Here is a 17,177-nt window from a genome sequence, read left to right as displayed (position 1 = left end):
AATTATTTTCTTGATAAGCAGTCAAAATAATCATCTAATTAATCAATACAGTTGTCAGCAATAAGGCTAAGTTTTAATGCCGAGGTGGTCGGTAGCCTTCACAATGAAACATTGTCCTTGTCGCTCACCAGAAGTAAAACAATTTTTAATCACGTCACTGTCTTATTTTCTACAGAGCGAGGTCGACTTTGGTGAAAGCCAACACTGGCCTCTCAGCTCCCTCCCCCGTGCGCAGACATACACTCACACTGGCTTTCTAAAGTGTTAGTGACCGAAGTAATCCCAAACTAATTATCCCTTATCAGCCTGAATGATCCAGGTGTAAATCACTGGCTCATCACAATAACAAGGCCACGTCTCATCCCAGTGATTTGTTTGTCTTTACACCTCGCTAGAGAAACATTGCAGAGCCTCCTGCTGCTGCGACCGGCCCTCCGTCCCCCACTCAACCCTGCTGAAAGGCCTGCAACCGGAGGGGAGCAAATTGATCTCCTCGGGGGTCCGGACTGACAATGCTTTGGTTGCTTCGGCCAATGTCATGCTTCTTCTCTCCGTGCGTGGTTGGGTGTCATGTGCTGGCACCGCAACAAACGTTGTTCAGGCATTTTGGTCAGATGCTGTGTTTTCTGTGGATGAGCCACGTCTCGTGTTTGCTTATTGTTAAAACATTTAAATCTGCCACAAAAGGCGTCTTCTTAAATTTTGATTTGTGTCGTGTTTTTTTAATACACTTGGATACTCCTCTTATTTCACGGGGGAAATAACAGTTTGTCATGTGAGCCCTCTGATGATGTGATATAAATCACATCAGAGGACGACTTTTTATGTCTGCAGCACTGTTTTTCCAAATGATGTCACTCCAGATGTGGGCCTTTTGGGGAAGATGGGGTGAGGACGGGTGCGGATGAGCCTCGTGAGCAGAAAACGCTGATTAGTTCCTACTTTTCATCGGGCTGATGAAAGGCGTCGACACGGTTTCAAGGAGGAAAATATAAACAAAGTGTTGGGAAGGCTCCGTCTCACTGATGCTCTAAATCCCTTTGAACCATCTTTGTAATAAATACATTAACAACTTCAATCTTTTCAAGATGCTCAGGTAATAAAAGCAGATAACATAGTTACAGTTTTGTTTGTACTTAAAACATTTACGAACCACAAAAAAAAAAAAGTGTTTGCAGTAAACACTGCCAGGAATCAATAAGTGTGTGATCAGAACTTTAGCAAATTTTGTTATCCATTTTTCTGTTTCTTGGTATTTTAGGTTGAGGCCACGGATCTGAGCCGTCGGCTTCTGCCCCGCTGGTTTTTCGAAAGCCGCTTTCATCAACGTTGGAGCTCCTCACACCGATTCTGAGCTCGTCAGTCAGTCCAGCTGTCCGCCTCTAGATTTATAGTGCAGAACATAGCGTTCACAGCATGGATGTAAAGGGCAGATAGCAATGACTGATTACACGAGGGAGTGTGTGTGTGCTTGTGCACTCTCCTTAACCATAAACACGCCATCTTCCCCCAACTTGATAGCCATGGGAAACCAAATCAGGGCCTGTAATTCAAGGAGAAGTGACCCGGCCTTTACGTTCTGAGCTGGCAGGCGGGAGCGGCAGTACCAAGTGTATACATGATGCCTTTCTATAATTAGTAGTGGCAGGGAACCGATTCACTTTTCCCAGCTGCGCAAACTAATTTGCAGTCGCACATAACCGAGGCCGGTCTTCTGGATGCTTCTATGCACTCCAGAGACATTTAATACTAAATATCAAGCTTTCCGCACCATAGCATTTTGCAAACCTTTAATGCGGCACTGAGATCAGGTTTACGAGGTGGTCCCAAGTGTGGACCAGCATGCCTTTCTTTCTGCACTGGCTTTGCTGATGTGAGCATTCATGAACGTGCATGGAGCATTGGGTGTGAAGTTTTTATTTCCCCTTGTGCCCCCTTCAGACGGAAGCATCGGCTGTCTAATATCGTCTTTACTGGGTAAGCAGATCCGGGGGACAGGAAGCTAAAGGGGGTATATTTAGGGTTGATTATCACCTCTTTTCTCACCCGACATGCCGTCCAAAATAAACCATACACAGCTTTTACATTTGTGTGACATGTGCAATGGGCTAAAAGGTTTTAAATGAAGTCAGCTGGGGCAAAAAGGCGGCGGTGGCGGCGGCCGCGATAACAAATACTTATATGATATAGCATATCGCTTCAGCTGAGTTCCAGATCTCCTTGACACATCGACGGGGAAGGGCTCGGCCACTGGAGCCGAGTAATCAAGACGAGAAGCCACATGGTGTGTAATTGACAGAGAGATGCAGAGCTGATTTAAAGGGTTGCCAAATATTGAATCACGGCAAATAATTTTGTTCTTGTGTGAACTTGAGGTTATATGAGTCAAATGTCAACACCGGGGTCGATAATGTGCACACTTTATAAAAGCACACAGATCGGCAGTAAATCAGTGGAATCATTTACTTATATGTGGGAAGTCAACATATCTGTGCGAGGCTTTTTTTTCTTCTTTTTTTTTCAGAATTTGCTGCAAAATAGCGTGAATCATTTTATACTGTAACTACTGTGTAATACAGACATTAGCGTTCAGCGGAGGCTGTGTAATCATTTGATTTATTGTCGAGCTGATGAATCACTTTGTACGCCTCCCCGTGGCTTAGCCAACAGCAGCCCGCTGCAGACAATGTCATCGGTTGTTGATGTGCTGTAGCTTTTGCACATTTCGTGTGTGTTACACTATAAAGAAGCGATTTGCACACGTCAGCTTCTTTAACCCTTGTGTTGCCTTCGGGTCAATTTGACTCGATTCAATGTTTCACCCTCCTGTCGCCTTCGGGTCAATATGACCCGATTCAATGTTTAACCCTCCTGTTACCTTTATATTTACTAACATATTTTACCCTTGAGGTCAATATGACCCCAGCTATTAAAATCTCCAGAAAATTATTAGAATTAATATTGTTTTCCAAGTTTAAGTGTGAGGTACTTTATGTTTGTTTGTTGACTCCCGAAAGAACACCGACATTAAACATTGAATGGGGTCAAATTGACCCGAAGGCGACAGGAGGGTTAAATATTGAATCGGGTCAAAATGACCCGAAGGCAACACAAGGGTTAAGGAAACCAGGGGTTGTTCGTGTGAGAAATCAAGATGGTTGCGTGTGTGTGTGTGCGTCATGGCGTTCCATCGTGGTCAAAGGTGGAGAGTCAGCGAGGGCGCGAGGGCCCGATGTCACGATGCGGGTAGAGACCTCAGCCAAGGGGTCCCCCCCCCCCTATGAGGAGAGAAGGGGGAGTTTGCACAGAGGTGAGGAAACAGGTCAGTCTGGTCTTTGATGATCAGGTCGGGTTATGTTGGGCTCTTAAAAAGTTTTTTTTGATTCTCTCGTGGCGCTTTCATTTGCTCCCCGGGTTGGGGTCCTGCGTGTGTCTAAGTTCCTGAGTGTCTGAGATCGTAACACAACAGACAGACCCGACCGACCCAGCCCTTCCAGAACGCCGCTCGTCTGTCGGTACAGGGCGTGATTTTTTTCATCAGAAAAGACTGGACAGTCAGCCAGGAAATACAAAGAGCTGAGAGACGCCAGGCGGGGTTCAGAAGAATTATGAATAATTTTCTCAACAGAGACTGCTCCTCGGTGTCGTCATCCACAGCTGAAAAATTTGCCTCAATACTCCAGCTGAGCACCCAAGTCAGGCTGTTTCCTCCCTCCCTGCTCGGCTCTCGGGAGATTTTTCCGGAGACTCTTTGTGCAGAGCCTTTCTGGGTACAGTGTGATGCATTTTCAACACAACCCAGCAGCTTTTTATCTGAGCATGGGCTTTCTCTGGGCAGCGCGCGTCTGGGAGGTTTGCTGTCTACCTGCGCCAGCGGGTCATCAACTCGCTTCAAGGGCTGGAAAGCCTTATAGACTGGGGCCTAGTCAACAAACAAAAAAAAAAAAAAACTGTCTATCATCATCCTGTTAGTGCCAGTGCCTTAGGCGGCGCTTGTGTTTACAGTTACCATTGCACTGAGCCCATACGGATTGGGGTTTCTGGAAGAAGATCCACAATCCTCATATAGACTAGACTGGGAAAGTTAAGGGGAATGGGGGAGGGATTGTAGGGCAGGTGTAAACTTTCGCAACAGGGATCAATTCCTTCATCCGTCTCCAGCCCGGGCGGGGATTCTTTGTGAAAGAAAGACGGGTCTTGATTTCCCTCCCGACTAAATCTCATGTTAACCATATGTCCTTAAGTTTTGCAGAAACTTGGACCTGCGAAGTCAGTGCAGTATCCAGTGGCCCCACCAGACTCCAGGAAAAGGTTCCTCCCTTGGACCTAAGTGGACCCCCGGATCGGATCAACTTTCTCAGAGATAGATTAGATTCAGCTCCTCAGCCCTCTCACCCCATTCAGATCCCCAGCCAGTTTATTGGTCGGTGTGGATGCCCATGAGGGGAATTGAGGAGTACTGTACCTGTCGAAGTTGACAACGGGCAGAGCGCGAAAATTATGACGGAAACAAGGAATGTTAGCTGTAAAAGCTGCCTTTCGGCCCGGGAGAATCAAACCGACCCATGCTGTGTCTCTTTTCTCGATCGAAACACTTGCGGTAGAGCCCAAGACCATCCTTCCACTACCGGGTGATCGAGCCTTTTTGGCAAGTGGAGTCAGACGTTAAACAGTTAAGATGGGCTTGCTCCAGCCGCTGCCGATTCCTCCCATGACCAAGCTTCCTCTGCCAAAAGTCACCGCAGAGGTCATGATTTCCTACATTGTTTCCCACAGGGTCCACAATTCATTTCGTCTGAAGCCTGAACCAAGAAGAAGAGACTACGCGTTGTCTGTCGTCCCGGAACCAGACCACCTGGGAGAGTGCACTCCCGTTTCCGTAAATCAATCCGGTGTGTGAGAAGCACACTTGTTCCCGCTCCAGGGCTCTTGAAAGTTTTTGATTCCTCACTACGTGCGCTTTCATTTGTTCGAAACAGGTCATAGAGGAAAGGTTTGAGGAGGAGGTGGAGGAGGGTGGGTGGGTGTGTATGTGTGTGTGTGTGTGTGTGTACACATCCTGTAAGTGACCTATAGGGCCAGGTGGAACCGGAATGTGTGGTTGTGTGTGGATGGGCTCCTCCCTCGAGCGCCCCTGCCTGCCCACCGTCACCCCACACTAGCAGGCTATTTATATTGCGCTGTGGGAAAATAAGGGCCCCGGCAGTGTCATCTGGATTCTGCAAGGTTTATACTGTACACCCACACACACACACACACACATACACACATACATACAGCGCCACGCTTCCCAACTCCCTCACAAACAACCCCCAGGATAAACTGGAGCAAGTCGCCGAGCTAGAACCTGGAGGCAACATGATGTTTTTTAATGCCTTTTGGGAACACTGATGCAATGATTAGAAAACTGATTTTGTATACACAAAAACACACATGCACAACAAACACACACAATGCACTGATGCATGCACGACTCTCATTTGAGGAAAGCAAACATTGCTCGGTGATCTAGAGCTGTGCTTCAGGAGTTCCACTGTCTGCCTCAGGGAGCACATCTGAAGCTAAAATTAAGACAAAAGTGTAAATATTGTGAATAATCTAAACATGTAAACAAGCAACTGAAAGGATCGATAACACTTCTCTCGACTCACAAAAAATGTTTAAAACAAAAGGCCGATAAGAATCACATTTTGAGTTATCTCTTCAGTGTGGTGCCGCCTGGAGCCCAAGTAACTTATTTTTTAATGACCTTATGATGAAAAAACAACAACATATGAGGAGAATAACAACGATCTTAGTGAAGGTTGATATAGTGGAGGACCTGACCTCTGACATGTAATCCACTACTGGTGATATTAGTTTTGAGAAAGGTCTCATGTGGGGGCCAATTCAGTCCCGCCAACTCCCACCCGAGGTCGTCTCAACATAAATACATCAGGAGACGCACCAATGTATGCACACTTGTGCATGCGCCTAAACATAAACACACAAATATACTGACGCGCACATTTGGGCCCCGTGCCCCCCCCCCCCCCCCCCCGCTCCCCGAGGCCCAGGGGGTGCAGCAGGTCAAACTAATCTGCCGCAGCCCATGATGCTCACTGCGCTGACAGGAGGAGAACAGCCGGATCGAGAGGAGGAGTCCGGCTGAAAGATAACCCGGGTTAGAACACAGCGTGTGGGTTGAAGTGCACAAATGATTGGTTTGGGCTTTCCCAAATATACACCAAAAAATTAAAAAATGATAGAAATCCAGATTCAAATCAAATCAAACGTAGACAATGGGAAGCGTGACACATCTTTTACCGGGTTGAGCTTTTTTTCCAGCACACGTCCACGCTCAATTCATCACATCTCCTCCACGTTTTGTGTGTTTAACTCACACGCTGAAAGTTCTCGAGAGTGTAAAGTGAGTGTGCTCGGCATATCTTCCAGGGTTAATTGCATCATAAATTCACAAGCTGCTAAAAGACAGGCATGGCTGGAATTCACACTCGAGCCCTCACACTTTCTCACAGCCGCAACTCCGCATTGTGTGTGTGTGTGTGCGTGTGTCAGACATGACACTATTAATAAACCAAGGTTGCTATTTGGAGAAATTTGGGAGATGAATTGGAATCGCTGGGAAATGAGAGAAAGTTTGTAAAGAATGTTAATCGGGGTCCTTTACAGAACTTGAGTGGCAAAATAATTCAACATTTCAGAGGTGTGTGTTCAACCAGGTGATATGTCTCTCCCAGTGTGACGTACATTTCTCTCACTTTCACTCTCATTTCTTTCTTCCCACTCTTTATTCTGTTGTTGATAAAGGGAAATTACTCAATATGAGTTGCGGGTATCTATGTAGAGGTGGGAAAAAAGGGTCTTTTATTACATCCTTTTTATTACAGAGTTAAGGGTTTGCTCTTTTTTTTAGATAGACTCATGCAGTATTATGACGGTAAGGTGTGTGTGTATGTGTGTGTGTGGGGGGGGGGGGGCGTCATCACTGCTCTGTGATGAGGTGATAACGGACACACGGAGTACATAGCCGGTCCATGCCCGTGGAAAACACTCCACACTGAACCCCCCCTGTGAGAAGTTCCCGGTTCCCAGGACCCAGTGTGTGCGTTTGGGGGGCAATAACTCACCGGGTCCCTCGACTTCCTCTTTCGGCCTTCTGCACTTTTATGATCCTCTCCACTTGCCATACAGCTGCTGTCTCCGCAGCTTCCCTGTGGTCCGATTGGACCGGACGGGAGTTTGAGGGAAGAGGATGAAAGGGAAGTGATGGGGAAGCAGCTGGGATGAGGTGGGAAGCAGGTTTGATATGGGATGGAACACGTTTTTTTAAATGTTGTGTTATTATCATAGCATTACAGATGATAGATGGACACGGCTTCCTTGTTGTGGTCCACATCTACCTTTCCACCACACTACAAATGTACCGAGGGAAACTACCAGCCTGATATTCAGACTGAATTCCCATTTTTCTTCCCTTTTATACATCATTTCTACTTGAATGACTGAACAACAATTTGATATGAAATTAAGAGGTTGAGAGAAAGTCCCGTTCTTTAAAAAAAGAGTTTTGATTGTGTTTCATTTGAACTGTCCATGGTGAATTTACAGGAAATGATCATCAAAGACCTCTTTAATGAAGTCCCTCTCTGATGAAAGTTACACAATTTGGTTAATTATAGCACTCACTGGTGGGTCTTAGTGATTCTGGGAAAATCAAATGTTGTCCACTCACTTGGTCCACCAATTTGATCCAGACTAACATATTTAATGATGTCATTATGTATTGCTGTGAAGGTGTGTAAGGACATGATGGTGCCCAGAGGATTCATCATAATTTGGGGATCCTGTGACATTTTTCACGAAGATATTGTTGTGAGATGTCGCACAGACATCCACAGTCCTCTGAGGTTGAATTGTAAAAAGTCGGATCCCCTTACCCTTTCACCCGAGGCCATTATCAGGTCAACATTTCTGTTTGCCCGATACTTAAGTTTGACCAAAAACCCGTAAAACTAAGGACATTCCCATCTGCCTGAGCTTGGTGTTTGGAGCTTATTAGCACATGTTAGCATGCTAACACGCTAAACTAAGATAGTTACCGTGCTAATGTTGGCGTGTAGCTAAAAGCACCGCTGGGCCTGAGCAATGTAGACTGTAGACTCTTAGTTCATTCAACTAAACTATAGGTTGTGAAGCATTAGAATCTACTGCGGCGCTTTTTAGACTTACAGGACTGTCTCAGAAAATTAGAATATTGTGATAAAGTTCTTTATTTTCTGTAATGCAATTAAAAAAACAAAAATGTCATGCATTCTGGATTCATTACAAATCAACTGAAATATTGCAAGCCTTTTATTCTTTTAATATTGCTGATTATGGCTTACAGCTTAAGAAAACTCTAAAATCCTATCTCATAAAATTTTAATATTTCCTCAGACCAAGTAAAAAAAAAGATTTATAACAGCTGAGTGTTTGTCAAGGCTCAGGAAACCCTTGCAGGTGTTTCGAGTTAATTAGACAATTCAAGTGATTTGTTTAATACCCTACTAGTATACTTTTTCATGATATTCTAATATTTAGAGATAGGATATTTGAGTTTTCTTAAGCTGTAAGCCATAATCAGCAATAAATCAGAATAAAAGGCGTGCAATATTTCAGTTGATTTGTAATGAATCCAGAATGCATGACATTTTTGTTTTTTGAATTGCATTACAGAAAATAAAGAACTTCATCACAATATTCTAATTTTCTGAGACAGTCCTGTATATATGTCCCTATGTGTTGCTGATTGTTCTTAATATGTGTATTATTTGCAGTTTTGCGGTGACGATTCATTCGTCACAGTTTTAAGGTCAAACGTGTGCTTGTTGTGTTGCACATGTATGTACAATCTGTTTATAGGTGTAAAACTGGGTCAAACTAACCCAGTATTGTGTCAGTGCTTTACTGATCCAAATAGGCTGCGACCTGTTTTTAACCCAGTGATTTAGCATGCTAATTAAATTGTGTGAGGGTGTTTTTTTTCTTCGTTTTTTTTCTCCCATCCTGTCAGAGATCAAGTTCTAGTCAGTCTCAGGGGAGTAGATGAAGTTGTCAGAGTGGGACGGACCCTTTACAAATAGGTAACGAGGTGTGGCCTCCTCGTACGGAGGTCAGGCGTTCGGTGGGTATGGGCAACCCTCACGATCAATCAGTGGCAGAACGAGTTGTGAAAGCTCGACGTGAAGTTGCGGGAAACATGACTGAAACTGTCTGAATGTGCATGCTTGACTAATCCAGTGAAGCAGAGGCGAAGTGGCTGAAGGTCACGGCCAAGGTCACATCGCTCTTGTGCGCCGTTTCACTAAAGTTACACAAGACCTCGAATGTAGGTGAATGAATGGTCTTGTGGTTGAGTCTGCGCTTTTGACAGGAAATCTAATCAAGACGGGGTAATAAGCGTCTGTGTGGCTACATGTTAAGAAGGCCCTGCAACCTTTCTACCTGTCTTGGTTTGTGACTTAGTACTTACAAATAGAATGCTTTATTATAATTATGAGTGTGTGTGCGCGTGTGTTTAAATCAGACTGTGTGTGTTTAGTATGTGCGGCGTATTCCTGACCCTTGTTCACACAAAGTATTTTAATCCAATCAGCTTCGTTTTTCACATGACTGTCACACACTCTGCTGCTGCTATGGTAACCTGCAGAGGAAGGGGAGAAAGGGCCGGAGCGAGAGAAAGGTATGTTGTCCTCTCTTTAATCACTGTGACATTTACACACACACACACACACACACACACACACACACACACACACACACACACACACACACACACATAGATTTGACTCTGTTACTCAAGTTCATTTGTACTTCCTTGTTTCTGCCGTGACACAAATTAAAATGTTGCTATTTGAAGAAACTTTAATGCCCTTAACAAATACAAAATGAGTGGCAGAGGAAGAAACCACTGTTATCAAGTTCAAACACGTGGGACTTTGCTGATAGCAAGAAATCCATATTTTTAAACCTTTTTGTTTATGACTTGTCGATTTCTAATTCAGCGTATCTTGAAAATGTTTTTTTTCTCCAAAATTGTCTAAAAAAAATTAAAAATAGTGATTTTGTTCAACATGTTATAATAAATAGAACAGAAGGGTCTGGAGAGAATGTCTGTGAAAGTGGTGACACATACAGGGTATGACTGAAACTGACAGGAGAGAGACGGCTGAACATGTGACCACGCTGAAGTATTCAGAGACACTATAACAAAAAAGTAGTCATCTCCAACAGAGGCAGTCAATGAAAAATAAGGTTTGCAAAAATGTGTTTTCCTAGATGATAAAGAAAGGTAGCGATCGCAACTGAGGCCAAACTCAAAAATACTTACTTCCCTTGAGGTGAAAAGGTCAGCCTGTGCCCTGTGGTTTGTTTTTTGGCACGCTACCCGCTGCTGCTTCTCATTTCTCCTCTGACATTTCCGGTTCTACCTCAAGTTGAAGAGTCGGCCGGCTGCTCTGTCAGCTTTTTACAATGCTAGTATTTCTTTCTTTTTACTGTTTCAGAACCGTGCATCTGCAACAGTCTGCTTTTCATTTTTTTTTTCTCTCCTCCATCCCAGAAGCTGAAGCCTATATTTTCCCATCCTTTTGAAAACCTATGATTTGGAGCTCAGCTCGCAGAAGGCCAGTCAGAAGCAGAAGTTGCAAGTCAGGGAGATTTTTGAGCTTTTTTTTCTTTTCTTTCTTTCTTTCTTCAACTGCATCAGTGCGACAGTGAGGAAAGGCCTCTCCCTGCTGGTCAAGAGAGGTATCACCAGACCGTGTTTCTGGTGGCAAACACCATGAAATAGCATACGGGTGAAGTGAAAATATTTCTGAAAAAATACCTGGAGAGTCTCTGAGAATCCTTCTCAGAAGACGTGGGTTTTTTGATTGATATTTCCCCCCATTTTTTCTAAAAGAGAGATGTGTTTGGCTTACTGTATATTATAGGAAAACCCCTTAAAAAAGGTTAAATCTGAGGTTGTATGTCCCATTTTAACTCCTGTGCTGAGCTCCTCCTAGAAAACCCACTTTTTTGCATTTCAATAACCTGGGATCCGGATAATAATCCAAACCGGTGTATACTTTTGCAGTCTTGTATGTGTATTCTGCATTGATGGCTCCGCCAAAAGTGAGAATCTCCTAACTATATAACACAAACACCTCTATTTACATTCCCAGATGAAGAACATCTGACCAGACAGGAAACGCATTTTGTGCAAATGATTTTATTCATAGATAGTAGACGGAAAAGGAGAAGGCGTCCCTTCCAGCCGAGGGCGCCTGTGTCTCACGGCCTGAATTCACTTTTAAATCGAGTCTTCACGTTGACACTTTGTACAAAATTAAAGAATAAACAAAAGGACCCCACACCAGACATCTTATATGTGTGTATGCCTGGTTACAGAAAGCTGCTGGTCCATACGGTCACGGAGCAAGAGGGTAAAAGGAGTATGGAAACACTCTGCTGAGGTCGGGTTAGGGACTGTACGAAGGTCATCTAGAAAGGGGGGTGTTGAAGAAACAAGGCTTCTACCAGCATCATTCAGATTTTCTCTGGGCACTCCCCTATTAATATTCCAGCCACCCTCTATTTTGATAAAGACATACAAATTAGAAGGCTAAACTTATATAATTGTCATAATAATATTGGCCAATTTGATATGGCACATTATGTTTTGTTGTGATGAAGGCGAGAGTGAAGGAGGTAACAAGATGTAATCAGTATTAATTGTACACACACATTTCCATATTCTGATTCTCATCATTTATCCCATGAGCTAGTCGAGTGTGATGGGAAACATATAAAATAAAGTCGACAGGACAGGCATTTATCACAGCAGCCATGTTGACGTGTCATACATAGCAGGGTAAACACAGGGCTAATGAATAACATTAATCATGGGCTTGTCGTTCCATTCGGGTTGACCCTGACAATTAATTCAGTCGAGTATCTTCGTGTCAAAACAGCTGCTGTGAGAAGGGACGACTGCTGTTCTATGAGAAAGGGCGCCTCTCCAACCCGCTGCCAACACGACGACAATGTACGCTACCATTTGATTTGAGGGCTGGAATCAAACATTTTTAAAAAAGGTGCTCAATTAAAAATTCAGAGCCCAGCTGTGATCGAGGAATTGGCAACATGGCGACGGCGACGGTGCCGAAAGAGCCGACTGTTTACCTGAGGGGGGGGGGGGAACCAGAGGGTGGCATTGCTAACTGGAGGGTAGAGCAGTGGCTACTAGCTAGCCAGTGGGACACACACACACACACACACACACACACATGGACACACACACGGGGGCCAGACTGGCAACGTAAACAAAGAACAGAGAAGCTCGGATGACGAAACACAGAAAGAGGGAGTGCGACTTCGTTCCCCGCTCTGGGCGCCATTACATCATTCTTCGCTGCAATATTAAAGCTCTGAATTTCAAATGTAGCACCTTCAAATGAGCCTCCCTGCTCTCTCCCCCCCCCCCAAAAAAAAGAGTCGGACAATCCTCTTTCAGGCAATAAGAAGAAAAAATATATACATCCTTCTCCCCCTTTTTCTGACTCCCTAATAGTTTCTGGACAGTCCCTTATGGGTGGACAACATTGGCTATATTTGATGGAGGTGAATTTGCATTTTACAAGACTTGCATACAATTGTTTATGTTTTTAAGTACTCAGCGTACCTAAATTATTCAAGCCGATTCAACTAAAAAAACATGTCGTGTTTCCCCCAAATGTAGCGATGTAGCTGCGGTCCTTACTGTCAAGCCAGCGCTACTGTGGTTAGAATATGAATGAAAGCAGATACCCATGTGATGTGCTCAGGATGAATCGTTTTTGTTTGTTATCATTCGACGGTATGCAAGATGAAATCGGTCCCGTGACGGTACAGTAGAGCTTCGGGAACTTTTCTTTTTCATTCTCTTTCCACACTTGGAAAAACTAATCGCCTACAAAAACAGAGCAATCGACCCACACAGGCACATTCACTGATTCCCACTTGTGTCCAGGGCAACTACTAGTGCACTGCGGAATAACTGTGAATAATAACATTATGTAATCATTTATATTCGGATCACACATCCATGGGACAGGTGAGAACAAAAATGGGCCGTGTTATGTCTGCAAAGTCTTATTAAGAGCAGGCGTCCTGTTTTGTTGTTGTTGCGCGTCTGCAGACTCTGTGCAGCTCATTATAAACTTCAACACCTCTTTTATCTCTCTATCTCTCTTTCTCTCACTCGTTCTCTCTCTCAGAGCCACCAGAAGCGTACATAGACAATGAGCATGATGAAAAACACACCACCGGCCGCCAGCTTGGCATAGGTGGAGCGGGTGTTCAGATACTTGGCGTCGCTCCGGTACTTCTTCGACAGGCTGGACAAGTTGCTGGCCTTGGAGTCCAGCGCTGCAGAGAAGGGAGGCGGAGGAGGAGGAGGAGGAGGAGGATCCAAACACACGAGGAGAGGGTAAAAAAGGGAGGCGAGAGAGAGAGACACACACAGATGAGCTCCACGGCGTGAATATGAGGAGGGCCGCTCCTCGGCGTTTATCCTTCGGCGGGAGGAGGACACGCTGCGTCGGCGTGGACTCACCAGAGAGGGCCTCTCCTCGCTGCAGCACCTCCTCGATGTTCGCCACCATGATCCTCTGGACGTCCTGCAGCTCCGTGTTGATGCTGCCCAGATTCCTCCTCGCTCGGCTGTCAATGTACGACTTCTTGGTCTTTTGGATGTAGGTGTCTGAGGAGGGACACAATGAGAAGTGACGAAATGCTAAATGTATGCAATCGGGACTGAAAACACACCTTTTCCGACTATATCTGGATTAAAACACAGATTTGCATTTCAGTGGCACTGGGATGGCACTTATTGTGGTGCTTTTGTGGTTCGACTGAGTTAAGGAAGTGTTGCTTCCTGTGTTCTTGTTGTTCTTGGTTTATACTCTAGGTTGAAATGCACTTATTGGAAGTCGCTTTGGATAAAAGCGTCTGCTAAATGACATGTAATGTAATGTAATGTAATGGGAGCACGGGATTGAAGAGAGGAGGGTATATGGGGAGAAAAAAAAGGCAGATTCTTGTCTACACCCGCCTCACGGAATGTGTCATCACAACTGCAACTTAGTAATGCCCGGTAATGCATTTGGACTTTTTCGGCCCGGAGAAGCGGCGCTTCGGAAGCTCCCGGCTCTCTCTTACCAAACTCAATGAAGGAGTAGGGCCGGGACACGGTGGGCACCTTCTTTCCGTGCTGCTCGTGAAACTCCGCCTGCAGGTCTTCGAGGTAAGCGAAGGCCAGCTTCTTGGCAAAGCTGGCTTCGCACAGCACGAGATAGCACACGCCCTTCTCGATGAAATAGCTGCAAGGAGAACATCAAAATGTGAAATAAATTACAGAAATATTCTATATGCATTTGTCTTCTATGCCACTGTGTTATCATGCGTTTCACTGGATTCACGCGCTTCTTCATACTCACTGAAATGACATGGAGCCAGCCTCTAAAGTGCAGCGTGTGGGACTCTGATCATTAAGTTTCCTGAAGAGCTGCTTCGCTTGACTCTGATACTGCTGGAGGTCCCGACCCAACTGAACCGATGGGGGGGGGGGGGTGAAAAAAAGATATGATCAGTAACAAATCGACTCACTCACAACTCTCACAAGAAATATGGCGTTTACTCGGGGCAAGAAATATACTGTTGTATGCGTTGTTTGCAGGCGGCGCTGACAAGAAAACGTCACTACAGTAGCACCAGAAAAGACATAAATATGAGTGTGATTTTTAACTGTACTAAAATAGCAATCGGCCCACAGTCCAGATTTCACACTATTTCTATTGGAGTGCATTTCTTGCCCTGTAAAGTGTGTTTAAAATAAACACTGCAGACAGACTCAGCCGAGTGACGCCTCAACTGAGACTGAAGAGGCAATGTCTGGTGTGTTTTTTTAAAGAACGAAAAGCCACACCCAGCTGTTTGAGGTAATGTATGGCCAGTATGTGGATGGTATTCAATTTCCTGGGTGTGGTTGACTCTAGCAAATGACCGGATTATTTACAGCAACACTGTCGCATCACAGATACACACGTATGATGTTGACGCACAGAGCAGAGACACAACAAACCTTTTCACTTCCCTTTATGAGAGCAAACAAGAGAGTGGAAGGGAAATACGTTAGACTCCTGGTAGGTCATGCGCAAACATAATGCAACAACTTAACATGTCACAATGTGGGTCCATTTTTAACATTTCTCATGTGTTACGTTTATGTTTGTGTCTATTTGGAGTTATGAGGCGGGAATTATTTTCTGTTGGTTCACGATGCAATCGAACATTGGACGTTGCATCTGAACCACTTGGTAACTGAGACATTATAACATTTAACAGCATTGCAGCCGGTATTCTTGAAAAAGTAAAAAATTATAATTCTGATAAGAATTTCCTTAAATTTGGTGTTAAATGGTAAGCATCTACTGAGCAGATCATTTGAGATATAAAAGAAACATGCCAGCGCCATCTGGTGGACAAAGCCTGTAAAAGCAACACTGTTTTTGCTTTATTTCAAACATAATTTGAACTATTTCTGGTTTCTTATCGGTCCAACATACATACATGCAGAAATGTATATGATCAGCTAAAACCTTAAATATACCCATTGACCTGCAATATGAAACATTCTACTGGAAAAGATGCTCACCTGTGCCTATAAATCAGGTGTTACGATAATTGTTCAATCAAAACTGATAAAAGGCATGTTTTGGCAAACCTTTTTGCTTTTGATACAACACATATATCGTGTTTGACTGTGGAAAGCACATTTTTAAGACCTAAATTGAGCTGTTTTAAGCCTCACAGAACTTACAGGTGAAGTTATGCGACGTTCAAATGCCTAGAAGCTGCATCGGAATAAAAAGGTCAGAGTTCAAACCTGACCTGCTCCGAGTGAGTCACTCGACGTACATTAAAAGGCTGTGTCGGTACACACGGGCCTCCGGCAGCCACGTTAAGCTAACGTGTCAACCTAGAGGCGTGAACAGCCTGCACCGACAACAGCGAACACACAGCTAGCAACAACAACCACACACAAAGCTGATCATTTAACCTGCTCGTCCTCCTGCATTGAGGCGGCTAACGGCAGGCCGTCAGCCAGCCGAGCGATCATCGTCAGCAGCACCATCTCCCTCGGTGTGTTTCTCCGCGGCCCAACGAAAGTTACAGGTAGCGTCTGACGGGCTGTAAACTGACAACACCGCAGGGACCGACGCGCTGAGCTGGCCGGAAACGCGAGAGCTTTGTGCGTCACTGCCAAATATGTCCGTCGCCTCGTCACGCGGAACCAAGTGTCCGCAAAAATATACGGTTCCGTCTCACGTTTACGTGTACGGTTCTCTTCAGAGATTGGACGTCTGCTTGTGTTTATAGTGGCCATTCGTACTTTATTTAATGTATTTAATGTCATATCGTATTGGTAGTATGGTCCAATTGTGTAAAATGTACATATCTGTCGTTAGTAAACAGATAAATACGAAGCTTGAGGTCCACGCTACACGTCGATGCGGGGCCACATCCTCTCCCATTTGTCCATCCCACTGAGGAAGACCATGATGTACGACTGAAAGCACCAAGGACATAATATTAAATGGACTTAGATTATTTTTGACTGACTGTTTTCAAGGTCGACACTACATGTTCACGATTAAAGTAGCATAATTAATTGGTAATACTGATCAATAATTGGTCTTTTATGAGTTTTAGAAATACAAATGTTCTATGTGTCTCATATGTTAAGATTTCAAACATTTGTTTTCATCGTACAATTATTGACAACATTTATTCTTTCAAGCAACAAATTGTGTTGACCATTGTGTTTTTAAATGCAGTGTTGTTTGCAGATTATTAGTGGGTTCATCGTCTGCCGATATCTCAATATTTGTATGTTAATATTTTACAGAAACTGTGCCCTCTCATTTCGAGAAAGTATGAAAATGTCAAGATTAAAACCAATTATTTCTCCCTTTTGTTTCTTTGTTTGATAATGACGTAATCAGCTCTTCAATGCGGTCTGTCTGGTAAATGATGCCAACTCCACACAACAGGACACACTGCTTGACTTGAATCAATACATGAGTCACCTTTCCATTTACCTTCTGCTTCTT

The 17,177-nt window shown here is 44.2% G+C and overlaps 1 protein-coding gene across 1 annotated transcript; it reads right to left on the bottom strand.

Annotated features, from left to right (window-relative positions):
• Positions 1–11,234: 11,234 nt before the first annotated feature.
• Positions 11,235–16,295, bottom strand: sec22bb (SEC22 homolog B, vesicle trafficking protein b). Its single transcript, XM_056414348.1, has 5 exons — positions 16,124–16,295; positions 14,502–14,611; positions 14,224–14,384; positions 13,619–13,765; positions 11,235–13,431 (listed from the first exon to the last, which is right to left on the bottom strand). Exons 1-5 carry the CDS (start codon positions 16,196–16,198, stop codon positions 13,277–13,279), a joined length of 648 nt encoding a protein of 215 aa, XP_056270323.1. The 5' UTR covers positions 16,199–16,295; the 3' UTR covers positions 11,235–13,276.
• Positions 16,296–17,177: the final 882 nt, after the last annotated feature.

This window comes from Pseudoliparis swirei, chromosome 5, assembly GCF_029220125.1.
Source record: "Pseudoliparis swirei isolate HS2019 ecotype Mariana Trench chromosome 5, NWPU_hadal_v1, whole genome shotgun sequence".
Taxonomy (NCBI): Eukaryota; Metazoa; Chordata; class Actinopteri; order Perciformes; family Liparidae; genus Pseudoliparis; species Pseudoliparis swirei.
Note: the sequence above shows the minus strand (reverse complement) of the source record. Positions and strands in the feature narration are given on the sequence as shown.

Excerpts from the sequence above, each read along its gene's own strand:
- sec22bb (XM_056414348.1), bottom strand. The coding sequence starts at position 16,198 with ATGGTGCTGCTGACGATGATCGCTCGGCTGGCTGACGGCCTGCCGTTA. Across the intron at positions 14,612-16,123 it reads CAATGCAGGAGGACGAGCAG|TTGGGTCGGGACCTCCAGCA; the intron begins GTTAAATGATCA and ends CCATCGGTTCAG. Across the intron at positions 13,766-14,223 it reads CTACTCCTTCATTGAGTTTG|ACACCTACATCCAAAAGACC; the intron begins GTAAGAGAGAGC and ends GTCCCTCCTCAG.